This window comes from Podarcis filfolensis (assembly GCF_964270895.1).
Source record: "Podarcis filfolensis genome assembly, chromosome: 3".
NCBI classification, from domain to species: Eukaryota; Metazoa; Chordata; class Lepidosauria; order Squamata; family Lacertidae; genus Podarcis; species Podarcis filfolensis.
In genome coordinates, this window is record NC_139606.1 from 4784418 (window position 1) to 4799987 (window position 15570).

The following is a 15570-nucleotide window of genomic DNA, read 5'->3' on the forward strand; positions in this document are numbered from 1 at the left end:
ATGATTCTATGATTCTAACTGGAGAACCACAGTTCCCCATCCTGGAAATGCAAAGGGAATAACCCTAAATCGAGTTGCACAGAGAAACTGAAGGAAGCAATAAACACACTTACCCATCAATAAAATCTGTGTTAAAACTGTAGGCATCAAATTCTTGGGCCAGGATAAGACCATAGACTTGCATTACATTTCCTAACAGGATAAAGATGGGGGTGGGGGAATTATTCAAAAGGCAAAATGAAAATCTGTGTAGAGGAAGACGGGGAGTTGGGTTTTACTGCCTTGATTTCTTCAGTGCAGTAGAAGATGCCCTCTGTAAGTATTATAAATCTAAAAATTATAAGCAAGAATCATAAAGAATAATACATAGATAACAAATTCTCCATGGCTGGTGTTAAGAGGAGTCAAAACTGTACTATTTTTATGTGGTATTTGTTAACATTAAAACAAAAGAGGTCAATACATTAGTCAGCATTATCCTGTATCTTATTTCAGGTCAGTATTATAACATTATATATAATTTTAAAGTTAACTCGGGGTTGCAGCATTATAATATTAACCTAAACTGCTTCTTAATATTATTGCCTTAATTGCTGTAATGAGCCTAACTAATGTTAATGACTTCGAAATAGCTTGGAGACACAATTCAGGATATAGCATGTAGGCTTATGCAAATTTAAAAAATCATGGGGATCGGAAGGTCAGAAAATCATAATAATAGCCTGAAATAAGATACAGGAAAACACTGTTCATTGTTCTTTCTGGTATCTGCTATATTCCCTTATCTTATGCTCCTTTTTGTGTATAGGACTCATCAGCCCAGGAATGTAGACCATCCAAAGAGAAGGAAAACTCTTAAAAGCTCTTGACAAGTAAATCATAAATAAGTTGTTTTCCCCATCAACTGTATAAATAAAGACATACGGTCTCCACATTAAGGTCCATCCTTTACCTGGGACTCCATAGGGGGGGTCCACACAATAGACCACAGGAGTGTGTGCAACAGAGAACTGTTAAGAAAAGAATATATATTATATTACATTGCCTTTCACAAAACTATTGTTTCATTCACAAATGGCATTTTAATATTTAGCATTTTTATTATTTTTGTTCCTAAAGTTAACCTGCAAAGATACTGGAAAGACTGATGTCTATCAGTGGTGTATAGAAAATGCTGTTTGTAGCTGAACAGCATAGCTGATGATTTCAGGAGTTAGTCACTGGATTAAAATAACCTCTAACTACCGAGCTGCAAATAAAATGTTTCAAATGTGTTGTAAAGTGCAATATGCAAATGTGACACTAGATGGCGAAAGTGAGCTATGCAAAATTCAACGTATATTTCAAAACTTTTTTTTTAAAAAAAAAAGCATTTTCACAGAGTTTTTTATATATGTGTAGATTCCACCAAGGGTCATCTCTCCCCCCAGGTCAGTCAAGTGCGGTGGTAGGGTGGCAATGGGTAGGGCTGGGCGAGGTGGAGCTGCTTGTTGATGCCACCAGTGCTGGGCCTGGTGGCAGCCTGGGCCTGACTCTTCCACAAGACACAGGGTGCAATCCACCCCAGCGCAACTCATGCACATAGCGCTAAACCATAGTTTAGCATTACATCAAATGTAGCTGGTGGCATCTCTACACTGACAACATGAAAGCAATGGCTTGTGGACTCTCATTCCTTGGAGGTTTTTAAGCAGAAGTTGGATGGCCCTCTGCCATGGTTGCTTTAGCTGAGATTCTTGCATTACAGGGGGTTGGACTAGATGACCCCTGGGTCCCTTCCAGCTCTAGAATTCTAAGGTTCTAGATACAAAGGGATGCACACAATCAGTTGCGAGATCAGGGATTCTTTACAAATCAGAATTGAAAAGCAGGCTTTCCGTAAGCTTCCATGATCTAGTCTTCATTTAGAGACTCTGCCTCTTCCACTTCTCCCACTAAGAGGAAGGTGAAGCAATCGGAATACTTAATGAATCTTCTCCTCTTCATGCTGATCATCAGAGGCATGAGGTCAGCCTCTGACTGCGCCACTGGGCACAAGCTGTGGGGAAGCAGAGGAGGAAGCGAGAGGAGAGGAAGGCCGTGGCCGCCAGCTGCTTGGAATACCTTCCGCAGGTTTCTCCAAACCTGTCACAGCCAGCAGCTGTCTACGTTTTTACAACTACCACAGAGAGAGAAAATTAATTTTTAATGCGCATGGCTCACAGGTTCTCGTGCCCCCAAACAAAGAGGCAGTGTGTGTTTTATTTCGCTTGGAATGTGTCTCATTAACTGCATCCCCTGGTGGTTTTTCATCAGCTCTCTAAGCTAGCTGAACTCCCAAACAACACCTTAGCTTTAATGTGCAATTTGCTGAAACATGGGACTCCTCATGCTCGATGCTGCAGAAAACCCTTGGTTGCACTTGTACACGACATGGTAAAAGTTCTGGCTCATTGGCAAGCAGAGACAGCTGAGCGAGCTCAGTGAGCAAAAGGCAAGCTTATTCTCTATTCCCAAACCACACATATCTCACCAGCCTTAGTGCCATTCCATGCTGATGTTGCAGTGACAGAAAGCTCATATGCACAGCCAGTTTGCCAAATATTCTTCCACACAGCACTACCTCAAGTACGGAGAAATTTTCATTAGCTCTGGGCAGGATGACCCACAGAGAACATAGAGACAAGCAAACTGCTCTTGTCCAAGGGAATTGAGATCATTGGTATCAACTTACCAAGCAGCAGGGGCGATTTTATAATTCAAGTCCAGATATGTAGTAAGACTGGTTGCCTGTTTCAGTTTGATGAAACCACAAGAGATGGGTGCTCTGGACATCTGTGACTGGTCTTATGAATGTTGTGGTTGTGTCATGGCAAATGCTCAGAAGTGTATGCTCCTGAGTTAAAGTTCCATTGAAAATAAGTCCCGGCTGTCACCAAGCCTGCATGTGGCCCTGATCACATGTTAGGTAAAGGGACCCCTGACCATTAGGTCCAGTCGTGACTGACTCTGGGGTTGCGGCGCTCATCTCACTTTATTGGCCGAGGGAGCTGGTGTACAGCTCACGTGGCCAGCAAGACTAAGCCACTTCTGGCGAACCAGAGCAGCACACGGAAACGCTGTTTACCTTCCCGCCGGAGCGGTACCTATTTATCTACTTGCACTTGATGTGCTTTCGAACTGCTAGGTTGGCAGGACGTGGGACCGAACAACGAGCGCTCACCCCGTCGCAGGGATCTGAACCGCTGACCTTCTGATCAGCAAGTCCCAGGCTCTGTGGTTTAACCCACAGCGCCACCTGCGTCCCTTCGATCACATGTTACACGCTAACAAACATATCAACATGGAAGATACTTTTGTTCTCACCGGGGCCAAATGAATTGTCAAGTAAAGCCACTTCCACATAAGGAGGAGGTGGGGTTGCGGGCTTCATGGCCCCTCCACGTGCGTGGGAGTTGGGGGGCCAGCCCCGCGCAATTGGGGGATTCCCGGCTGTGTCATCCCCTAGCCGGCCAATCAGGTTGGTCCGGGGGTGTGGCCTGCCCCATAAAGGCAGGACGCAGCCAGGGATCTCCCTCTTTGTCCACCCGCCAGCTGCTCTAGTTTTCCCACCCTCCTGCCCTCTATGGTTTTCTTTCTTTGACCTTGCTATGGACCTTGGTTGGTCACCACTGAGGGGCTGGTAGGAATTTTCCCACTTGGCAAATTGGCACCAGCCACTTGCTTTTCGCCTACCTCGTAGCAAAATTGTCACAACTTTCCGAGTATTGGCGGTTAGGCATTGGAATAGTTCTGTAGATGGAAAGAGGGGAAGTAGCGCCATCACCTGCCCCATATATTGAAGGGTAGTCTGTTAAAGGATTCCGGGGGGCATGGCCCTGTCTGAAGCCTAGGGAGGTGAGGGCCTAAGGCACGCCCCCTATCGGTGACCCCGGGGGGGGGCTCCTAGTTGAATTGCATCAGCAGGACTCCCCCTACTGGTAGTTAACCCTTCCCGGACTTCAAGCAGATGGGCTGGAGTCAGATATAGTCGGTTAGGTCCAATGCCTAAGCCAAAACTGCTCATCACCTGTACCCCAATAAAGTTGTGGCCTTTTTTTAGCCCATTAACCTTAATAATTGTGTCACGTGTCATTATTTCTACCTGGGGGGGTCGGGAACTCGCCACTCAAGAAGAGTGTGATTGCATAGGCTGTATGAGAATGAACTGGGTACAGATTAAGCATTTGCCTCCTCCTGCACCCTTTATTCCTTCCAGTCCATGAGAGCAAGTTCCACTCCTATTCACAAGGTTATATCCAGTGTATGCCAAGGTTTTCTTCCTCTGCCGTGCTTGCCAATGCCTCGTGCTTTGCACCATCACTTGTACTGCAAAGCTTAGGTAGTCAAGGAGTTAAAGGATGCGTTCAATGTGCCATTGAGCCTGGGCACCTCATAAATACAAGGATGAGCTAGGCTAAGGCTCAGAGGTAGCTCTAAATGTCTAAATTCTACCCTGCATTAAAATCATTATTTCTAACAATGTATTAATGGCCTATGTCCTATGTCCTGGCTACTGGATTGCTACTAATCACACGTCCACCCGCTTGAATACATACCTGAAATGTGCAGTTGTCACAGTGCAACTCCTTCATGTTGTTGATAATTTGCCCATTCAGAGTGAACTGGAGTTGGTAAAGTCCTCCCCACTGTGAAGCCCTTCAACGGAAATAATAAGAGCAAAGGATAGCTAGCAAGCAGCATGAGAGAGACTGGGGTTCATCTTACTAAAATGTGAAGCTTAATATTGAATCTGAAGAAAGAAACGAGGCAGCCATGATTTCTCCCACCCAGTTCCCACCCATCTAGTCATTAACTCCCCAGCGTCTTCTGTAGGAGAAAAACACACACACAAAATGGATTCAGAAGAGCAGAGAAGGAAGGCCTGGGAGGAGAAGGGCATGGACCATGGAGAAGAAAACATGGCTGCCTCTTCTCCCAGGTGCTTCACTGATATAATATAGTCTGTGGAGAGCAACCTGGGAAAGTTAATAGAGCCTGATCCTCTGCTGGGAGGGGAGGGTTGCAGGATTGCAGAATACGACTAGGTCTGTTACAGTAACTTCTATTTTATGCTACCTGAGAACCAGAATGTTATGTACTGAAGTTCTCACCCAGGGCCAGCAGGGGGATACTGTAGATAGTTATGCAAATAAGGGATTGAAAGTGACGTTCAGTGATTGGATAGTTTTAGAAAGTTGTTACAGTAACGTTGTACCGGAGCTCTATATAAGCAGGCTGACTGAACCCTTCAGTTCAGTTCTGTCCTGGCCTGTGAATAAACAAGAGCTGTTTGAAGAATCGCTGTGTCATCTAATATTCACCCACAACTTAACACAGGACTTTCTAAACTTACATAAAATTCACTTAACTCCACCGCCACCACTTTGCAAATTCAGGTGGTGATATAGGGTTTCCCCCTTTTTTTTCTAGAAATAGGGTTGTGTCTTTCACAATTAAGGGCATGTAGTCATTGAACAGGTAAAGCTTTTCTTCACACAGATGTACAGTAACATGAAAATCTTCACCTTCTGGATTGCTGCTCATTATGCAGCTTTTAAAAGAAAAACTGCTCTCCCAGAAAAACAGTGGTGTGATATTTTTACTGGAGGGTTGGGAGTGGGGAAGAATAGCGCAGGAGACAGCTGCAAATTGCCACCCAAGTGCAGCGGGTCAAAGTTTTAACTTAGTAATAATTATCCAGAAACCCAGTCTTTAAACTTAAGCTTTTTTCTCTTTCTCTTCAGGGCACAGGTATGCGCCACACTTGTTAATCATTGTCGTTAACATTTTAAATTCTGATTTCCTGCTTGGCACTTGGTGAAATCCTTGTTACGGTCTGGAATATAAACTAACGCTACTTTTCTTATAACTTTTCTCATCCACGTATACTTTTCCTATTAAAGTCACTGTCTGACAAAAATTAATAAATTCACAACCAAGCCATAAAAGCGGGGAATAGGGGGTACATGACTCTCGTATTTGTTACTGAGTGGTAACAAGACCTGTATTTAAAGCTGGTGTTTCAAGCAAAGGGCTGGTACCAAGAGGCTTGCAATAAGCTCTGAAGAGCAAGTTTATTTGAGTAAAAAATGAAATGCTGGTACTCTTATCTTAATATGCTAAGGGTGCCAGCAAAAAATGGTGCCAGCAAAAAAGAAAGAGGTGCTGATATCAGTGAGTATGGTCACACCAAAAAGCGCTGAGGTTTTATAGATATAGACAGACAGACAGACATTCTATCCTTGAAACATGTCCATGGTAGCTGACAACAGTATAGATATATAGAAAGTTAACAGTACAACCCTATGGTATATCTTCAGAAGGACTGCAACTGAAAATAATTAAAAAAGGAGAAATATTGCATAGAAAGAAAAAAAACAATCAAGAAGTGGAGTTAAAGCATAACAAAAAAGCAGGAAAAATGTTAACACCATAGCAAGACCATCCAGGGTTGCCATATTTTGAAGAGCAAAAAAGAGGACATTTGCCGACTTCTACTTGTAACTATGGATCGCTATGACGACTCTACCCATGAAAAAGAGGATGTGTCCTGGGAAAAGAGGACATATGGCAAGTAATCCTGCAGGCCCTATAATATGTCTGTCCTTACTGATGTCAGTCTAGCTCTATTGGTGTAGTTTTATGCTTTTATGGTGAATTGTTATTGTTTTTATCCTCTACAAGTCATTGGTGTGTTTTTTAAGTTTTTACGTACACCGCTTAGAAATTCTGAAAAGTATGCTGTAAATAAATATATGAAAAATAAAACCCTGAGCAAGGACTTCTGCTTGCGCAATGGGGCCTTTTCCCCTCCCCCCTCCATGCTGCCTCAAATTGGGGGCTGTCGGGGGCTGTCAGGAGCATCATGCGGGGGGGGGGAGAGAGGGATCATTCTGTCTGGGAAGCCACAATGCTTGCCCTGATGGAGCAGTCGCCTCAGGACAATGTTTACTTTCTCTTCATGCTTTGAGAAGGTCCCAGTTTGAATCATCGGTGGCACGTGAAAAGGGGCAGGAGGCAGTGGATGAGGACATTTCCTGCTTGAGAACCTGCCTCCGTGTTGGGTTTGGATCCCTTCCTCCATGTAGGAGACTATTGCTTGTTGCAATAAGATGCACTTCCTGAACTGATGTCCATTACATTCATTAGTAAGGTTGAAGCATGTAAGGAATGTAGGTCCATTTCCACAACCTACAAGAGCACATTGTAAACTCACATATATAAACAGAATGCTTCTCTAACATGGTTTTGGGATGGTCTGACTCCACTATCCCTTCTTGGCCCACAGCAAATATTTTAACCAGAAGGACATATACATATATCCTGGGTAGCCAAAATGGTGTCCTCCAGATGTTGGGTGCCAAATCCCATTAGACCCAGCCAGGGAGATGGTCAGGGATGATGGGGCCTGCAGTTCAGCATCTGGATGGCTCCAGATTGACTAATCTGGATCTCTACTATTGTGCTCTGCCCCCGATAATAGCACTGCAAAGAACCTTCCTTACCTTGTTTGGCATTTTGTGGTGGACAGATCAAAACTGACAGGCTGAATGTCGCACAGTACTGTAGGCAGCACTGAATTCAAGAACGACACTTCCAGGTGAGACCAATTGATGGGATATGAGAGGCCTAATGGTGGGCAACCAAGCAACAAGCAAACACAGCAACATTTTAAGGCACAGAATGTGAAACGGGATAAACACTGATCAATATGTGCAGGGCACAGATGATATTGTGCATAACAGCACCATCATATATCACAATCCAGACACTTCCAAGCCCTTAATAAATTATGTGCCTTTTCCAATTTACAATATCATTTTTGAGAAGAGGCAACTAGAACTGTGAACAGTACTCCAAGTGCTGTTATACCACAGATTAGTATGGCATTATGATATCGGCAGTTTTATTTTCAGTTCTTTTCCTAATTATCCTTTGCATGGAATTAGCCTTTTTCACAGCTCCTGCACACCAGGTCAACCCTTTCATCAAGCTGCTGATCTCATTCCTGGTGAGACACTGCCAGTTTGGACTCCATGAGCATATAGGGGAATTTAATATTTTTGGGGGCACAATGTGGATCACTTTACATATGTTTACAATGAATCTTATTTGCCTCTTGTCATGGGACATGAGGATAGATCATCTTGTGCATCACTAATGGTGAAAGAGGAGGAAACAGAGAACGGGGGTGGTGGGGGGTGGGAATGGCCAGTTCTCACAATGGAAGGATATAAGAAGTGGATTCTCCTAAGGATCTGTATTGGAGCCTGTGCTTTTTAACTTGCTCATAAATGACCTGGAGTTACGGGTGAGCAGTGAAATAGCCAAGTTTGCTGGTATCAAATTATTCAAGGCAGTGTTAAGAGAGAGACAGACCATGAGGAGCTCCAAAAGGATCTCTCCAAACTGGGCAAATTGGCCATAAAATGGCAAACACAATTCGGTGTACACAAGTGCAAAGTGATACAATCTGTGGCAAAAAAAAAAATTCTAACCTCACTTACAGGATCTGAAGTGGAAGTTACTGACCAGGAAAGAGAATTTGGGGTTGTGCTAGACAGCTCAATGAGGATGTTGAACCACAATGTGGCAGCTGTGAAAGAGTGGATTTCAAGTTAGGAAACATTAATGAAAGGGACTGAAAATAAAATTATCAATATAATAATGCCATTTTAGGAATCAACAGTGCAATTGCATTTAGAATACTTTGTTTGCAGTATTTCCCATTGTCTCTCACATAGTAGAGAATATCTCCTCTAGGATTATGTGGGCTGACACACGTGAGCAGTAATTAAAGTGTGCTTCTTGCTTTAAAACTATTGTTTTCACCCACATGCAAATTTAATCAGCAGATTAATTGATAAATTACCATTGGTGGACAAAATCACACATGATTAATCTAGTAACATTTTCTTTAAAAAATTGGGTTGAGGTGCCACAAAGAGCAGCTAGTCTTATGACTGCCCCTTTTTGTCTAGAAATACCACCAACAGTTTCTGAGGGGCCCCAAAATCTACCCTCATATCTCAGTGTGATCCAGGTTCCACCGCCAAGGCTGCCTTCCTTTGGCTCCATGGTTACCTTTGCCAACGTAACTATATATAAAAAAAAACATGCAGTGAATTATGTAATGGTACAGCAAATCGCTTTTCTTCTTAAAAGAACAATCTATTTGTAAAGGATTTTCGGAGCATATGGATGCAGACTGAGCAAAACTGGGAGATCGTGAAAGGTTTGTTAAGGTCTCTTCCTATGAAAGAGACTCCTGCGTGTTCCATACCTCCCTCTGAAAAAACAAAGCCCTGCTGGACAGAGCATTGATGCAATGGAGGCAGCAGCGCTGGTTGTCTTTGCACCCTCACTGCCACGTGGCAGGCCTGATTAGGAACCTGAACACATGCTTGGCCAGCTCCTGGGTGAGATATATGCCTCTCACAGTCCAGTCCTTGCCCAGTCCATTTCATCAACTGCAGCTCCTCAGAATAAAGGTAAAGGTAAAGGGACCCTTGACCATTAGGTCCAGCCGTGACCGACTCTGGGGTTGTGGCGCTCATCTCGCTTTATTGGCCAAGGGAGCCGGCGTACAGCTTCCGGGTCACGTGGCCAGCATGACTAAGCTGCTTCTGGCGAACCAGAGCAGCGCACGGAAACGCCGTTTACCTTCCCGCCAGAGCGGTACCTATTTATCTACTTGCACTTTGACATGCTTTCAAACTGCTGGGTTGGCAGGAGCTGGGACTGAGAAACGGGAGCTCACCCCATCGAGGGGATTCGAACCGCCAACCTTCTGATCGGCAAGTCCTAGGCTCTGTGGTTTAACCCACAACGCCACCCAAGTCCCGCTCCTCAGTATACTAAGGGGCAAAACAGACTCCGCAGTGCAGGAGTGCGCACTCAGGAACAATCATGCCCATGGCCTTACAAGCCTCCATAGTGGAACTAGGGTCTCAGCAGGATCTCTGACACTTCCCCCGGGGCAAGGGGTGGACCCAGAGCAGCCAGAAATCTTCCCAGCTCACATTTTTAAAAAAGAAAAATATTTATGTTGGGCTGCAATAAGCAAAACACATACAGTGGTACCTCGGGTTACATACACTTTAGGTTACAGACTCCGCTAACCCAGAAATATTACCTCGGGTTAAGCACTTTGCTTCAGGATGAGAACAGAAATTGTGCTGCAGCAGCGCAGAGGCAGCAGGAGGCCCCATTAGCTAAAGTGGTGCTTGAGGCAGCAGGAGGCCCCATTAGCTAAAGTGGTGCTAAAGTGGTGCTGTATGAACAGACCTCCGGAACAAATTAAGTACTTAAACCGAGGTACCACTGTACTGTATGATATTGGTCACAAAAACATGCTTCAGCAAACGCAGACATACTGAGCATCCCTTGAATATGCCAGCATATTTCCTTATTAAAGAGTATTTGATCTAGTGGGATATCATAATTGCATGTGCTTCAAAAGTAATTGCAAGGTTTACTTCACGTTTTAGTTAACAACAAATTCTTTACTATTGCAACTGAATACATGATGAGGCAGTAAAGAAGGTCGCTAATTGGAAGCTTATTATTGTTATTATTATTATTTATTAAATTTGTATAGCAGATTGACCAAGGCAAGTTTGACAGGCCAAGCTGGTGACAGAATTTCTACAAAGCACACAGGCAAACTCTTATCTCTTTGCCACGGTGCTGAAGCTCAGTAGTGCAGCTTGATAAGACTCACCACCTCCAGGAAATGTAAAGAAAAAGAAGGATCATTCTATCATATGTGGTGGGAGTGTAAAAAGGTGAAAGGCTTCTGGGAGATGATATATAATGAATTGAAAAAAATGTTGAAATATACATTTATAAAGAAACCAGAAGCATTCCTTTTGAGTATTGTTGGAAATGAGATAAATAGAAAAGACTGTAAACTTTTTTTTTATATGCGGTAACCGCAGCAAGAATATTATTGGCCCAAAAATGGAAGCAAGAAGAACTACCAACGTTGGAAGAATGGAGAATGAAATTAATGGACTATGCAGAATTGGATAAGCTAACAGGAAGGATCCAAAACCGGCGGGACCAGAGGTTCACAGACGACTGGATTAAATTTACAGAGTATTTGAAAAGTATTTGTGATGATCAAACTACGTTCTGTGAGGAGTAATTTAAGAAATATTGTAAAAATGAAAAGGGAGAGATGATTTGGTAAGAAATGTAAAGGCAATATTAAGTTAAGAATTGCAGGGGATGTGACTACGACGGAGGATTATCAGAGGGGCTGAAGGAAGTCCAAATGAGAATATGTGTGTAATAATTTGTGTGGTATGCCTTTAAAACTCTGTAAGTTAAAACTAATTTAAAAAATTATTTTAAAAAAATTATAAAAAAAGATAAGACTCACCTCCAAAGAAAAGCAGCAAAGCCTCAAGAAAGGATGGCATCCGAAACTCCATCTCTAACCTCTTCCTCTGCTTTCAACAATAGACTTTCTCATTGAGATCCCTGCCTCATTCATAATCAGAGCTCAGAGGGTTGGTTCTCCCACATGTATTCACTGCAAAAGAAACATGTCTTATATGCTGTTTTTCTTTATTAATATTAAAGACCTTTGGGGCAAACAGCTTGATGCCCAGAAGACATTTCAATATCAATTCAGAATTCTTCTTCTTAAGAGCATCTACACCCAATTCAGAATTACTACACGAAACCAAAAAAAAAAAACACCAGCCTGAAAGAAAGCTTTTGTATTATCTTAATCAGAATATATGGGAGATGATAGATGATAGATAGATAGATAGATAGATAGATAGATAGATAGATAGATAGATGATAGATGACGATAGACAGACAGATAGATGTCTGTTACCACATCCTTTGTATGAATGTGTGTGTGTGTGTGTGTGTGTGTGTGTGTGTGAGAGAGAGAGAGAGAGAGAGAGAGAGAGAGAGAGAGAGAAATCTACTCTGCTGGTAGATTTAAGCTCCCATTTAAGGTGCTGTGTTTTGAGGTCATCTGCTGAGGGCATGGGTGCCCACCTTGCCATCCGAAGTGAGGTGTGGCAACTGGATAGGAGGCTTTTCCAGCTCCCATGCCCTGTTTGTGGAACTCTCTTCCCAAGGGGGAACACCTTTGTTATCATTCAGGGATGAGGTCTGAAATATACTCAGAGTCGCAAAGTGATTTCATGCTCTTTATTCAGCTCATAGTGGTGAGGAGGAATGAATGAAAGTCCCCTCAAAGTATCTGCTTTATATACATTACTTACACAATGGGCTGCACATGATTGGCTAATTCCAGAATTCTACTGTAAGCCAATCAGGTTGTGGATTCACTTCTATCTGGAGCATGATTGGGTGGTTCCTGCCAACCAATCATACTGCTGCATTGTTCTAGGACCAATCAGACTGCTGCATTTTGGATCCTATTGTTCTAGGACGAATTAGACTGCTGCAGTTTGGATCCTATTCAACTCAGTACATAACAAGGTCCAAACATTTGTGTTCACCTAGGCTAGGGCTTGCCAATCAGAAGGTCGGCGGTTCGAATCCCCGCAACAGGGAGAGCTCCTGTTGCTCAGTCCCTGCTCCTGCCCACCTAGCAGTTCGAAAGCACATCAAAGTGCAAGTAGTTAAATAGGTACCGCTCCGGCGGGAAGGTAAATGACGTTTCCTTGCACTGCTCTGGTTCGCCAAGCGTCTGTGGACAAACGCTGGCTCCCTCGGCCTATAGAGCGAGATGAGCGCCACAACCCCAGAGTCGTCTGCGACTGGACCTAATGGTCAGGGGTTACTTTACCTTTACCCTTTACTAGGCTGATTTGAACTGAATGTTGTGTTCTGCCATTTTGTTTTTGTTTTGGTATATTACAATTACATGAATGTTAGTACCTCATACTTGGGGGGGGGGGGTGCGAAGAAGGCCTTCTTGGTGGTGGTTCCTCCCAGGCAACCTTGAAACTCTCTTCCTGGAGAAGCCAGTCTGGCTCCCACCTTGTACTTCTGCCAGCAGATGAAAAAGACCGTGTTCCAGCAGGCTTTTGGGAACTGACTTCTTTAAAGGAAAGGGCTGGTGCTGTGATGTTTTTGTTGTAATTATCTAAATTGTTTTAATAGATCATTCATATATAGAAAGAGTTTTAGTTCTTTTAATGTTTCACTGTTTTTTATCGATTGGGGGGGGTTCTCTGTTTTTAACTGCTCTTATTTGATCTGTAAGCTTCCTTGAGTTCCTGTCAGGGGAAAAGGCTGCATATAAATAAATATATTGATGGGTGGGTGGATGCGTTAACAATAGGTTTTATTTTAAAGACACATTTGGAGATGAAGTTGTATAGTTAACTTATAATTTAATTAAAGACAAAGCGTGTTCTCACTAAAGGAGAGCACGTGTTGCGGATGGGGCCAGGCAAAGCACCCCGTAGTTGCCAGGCAGGATAGATTGAAGGGGCCTGGCTTGGATTGGTGGTTGGTGTAGCTGGGGTAAATTTAATGTTGCCAATTTGGGGGTGGGAACAGAGGTTATTTAAACAATGTTCACAGCAAGCTGCTTTCTCTTTCGCTGTGGGCACCGGATCACCCGCCCGCCCGCCCTCCCTTGTTTGGGCTTGTGTTTTGACCTTGCTATGCCTGTCATGGGGTCGTCCGCCTTGGTGCGGGGGCCTGGTAGGAATTTTTTCCATTTGGCTGATTAGTGTGTGCCATTTGGATTTTGCCTACTGCGTAGCAAATCGTCACAACTTGTAAGGTTGGCGGTTAGGCATTGGTTTAAATTGGTTGGAGGAGGGGTATGGATTGGCTGTGCCTGCCCCTCCAATGCTGCTGCTGCACGGGAATTCCGTTAAAGGAATTCAGGGGCTTACCATCCTTTCGTCCAAACCCCTGGAATTGGGTTTGGGCCGCGTAAGCCCCTGGGAGCATGCGGGGAGAAGCTGAGGGTCTGTGCCGCAGCTCCAGTTATCCCTGATCTTGTTCCTCCACACTGGCTTTCGCTGGAATCCGGGAGTCAGTGCTGTCCCCCAAGGCGGGGGGGGGGGCAGACAGTGGCGTAGCATGGGGGGTGCAGGGGGGCCGGCGGCACTGGGCGCAACATCTGGGAGTTAGGGTTAGGGGGTGCAAATCCACGGGTTAGGGGGCGCAAATCCATGGGTTAGGGGGCGCAAATTACTTGCCTTACCCCGGGTGCTGACAACCCATGCTACGCCACTGGGGGCAGATAGTCATAACCAATGCCTAAGCAACCACTCACAATTTGTATGTTTAATAAAGTTGTGGCCAAAATTATGCCAAAAACCTTCAACAAAAATTTATGAGTGATGTGTGAGTTATTGGGGTAGGGGTGTTTTGGGGGACCTCAGCATGCAAACAGATCTCACAATTCAGATAGGTAGCCGTGTTGGTCTGACGCCGTCAAAATAAATAAAAAATTGTCCATTAGCACCTCAGAGACCAACTAAGTTTGTTCTGGGTATAAGTTTTCGTGTGCAAGCACACTTCTCCAGCTCTCACAACCGGGAGCGAAATCAAGTAGACCAGCTGCTTGGCTCTGCAGAACTGGCAATGTGACAAGATCCACACAGTGCCAGTTCTACACCTGTAAGAAATCATTCTTTTGTTGTGGCAGCAACTTCCTGCCCATTGACATCAAACAGACACCATCATGGTATTCTTTTCAGCACCTGCTTAAAGTACTTTTCTTTATGCAAGCCTATCCAGATATGCAGATATTTCAAAAGTTTCTCAATACTTGCTTTTAGCTGTTTTACTGACAATTTAAATATTTCTTCTAAACCACTTCCATGTTTTGTTACAATCAAACAGTATAGACATTTTGTTAGACAAACAGACAGACAGACAGACTGGTCCTCCATGAGATACATCTGCAACAAACAAGCATTTTCTCAATATGCCAAAATCACCAGTGAGTTTATATGCTTCAAAATTCTGCCTTTGCATACCTTTATAGTACTTGTTCTTCCTCCAGTTTTCTGATCCAATAATTAGACAGTGGTATACGGAGTTTCGAAATTAACCATTTTCAAAGTCCTATAATTTAGTTCTGTTCCATTGTTTCAACTGGTACTGGATGATGGGTTTTCTAAATAGCCAACAATAGCTTTTGCTTTTCCAGAAACTGGAAAAAGCTGTACTGTAACTAAAACTAGTGTGTGACCAATCTGAATGCTTGCGATAGCACGGGTGTGGGTGATTTTTCTCGGGGCAAGCTTACTTATTAACGTAAGCTACTTATGCCATTAAGCCAGCTTGCCGCAAGCCTTTTTTTCATGGTGATACAGAAGTAGCTTCGGACATTTCTCATAATCTTATTTAATAATTTTAAAGAGAGAGAAAAACGCAATTTGAAATATACATTCTAACTTTTTTTTATTTTTCACATATGAAAATAATATAAGCAATTGTCATTTAACAGTCCTTTAGTTTTGAGGACTATTCTACATGTGAGGAACATATAGATGATTCGTAGGTTTCCGCAATCTGGTATCCTCTAGATATTTTGCTCTACAACTCCCACCATGGTTAAGGAATATTGGCAAAAGATTATAAAGA

General features: G+C 43.4%; 1 protein-coding gene across 1 annotated transcript in view; it reads right to left on the reverse strand.

The window, feature by feature from the left end:
* PKHD1 (PKHD1 ciliary IPT domain containing fibrocystin/polyductin) overlaps nt 1-15189 on the reverse strand; it is a 238340-nt gene extending 223151 nt beyond the window's left edge. The window contains exons 1-7 of the mRNA XM_083606347.1: nt 14961-15189; nt 11408-11560; nt 9042-9119; nt 7527-7650; nt 4578-4677; nt 953-1010; nt 114-192 (exon numbers count right to left, since the gene is read on the reverse strand). Coding sequence (XP_083462473.1) covers nt 114-192; nt 953-1010; nt 4578-4677; nt 7527-7650; nt 9042-9119; nt 11408-11459 — 491 coding nt within the window. The 5' untranslated portion in view covers nt 11460-11560; nt 14961-15189. The remainder of the gene's footprint in view (nt 1-113; nt 193-952; nt 1011-4577; nt 4678-7526; nt 7651-9041; nt 9120-11407; nt 11561-14960) is intronic.
* Nucleotides 15190-15570: the final 381 nt, after the last annotated feature.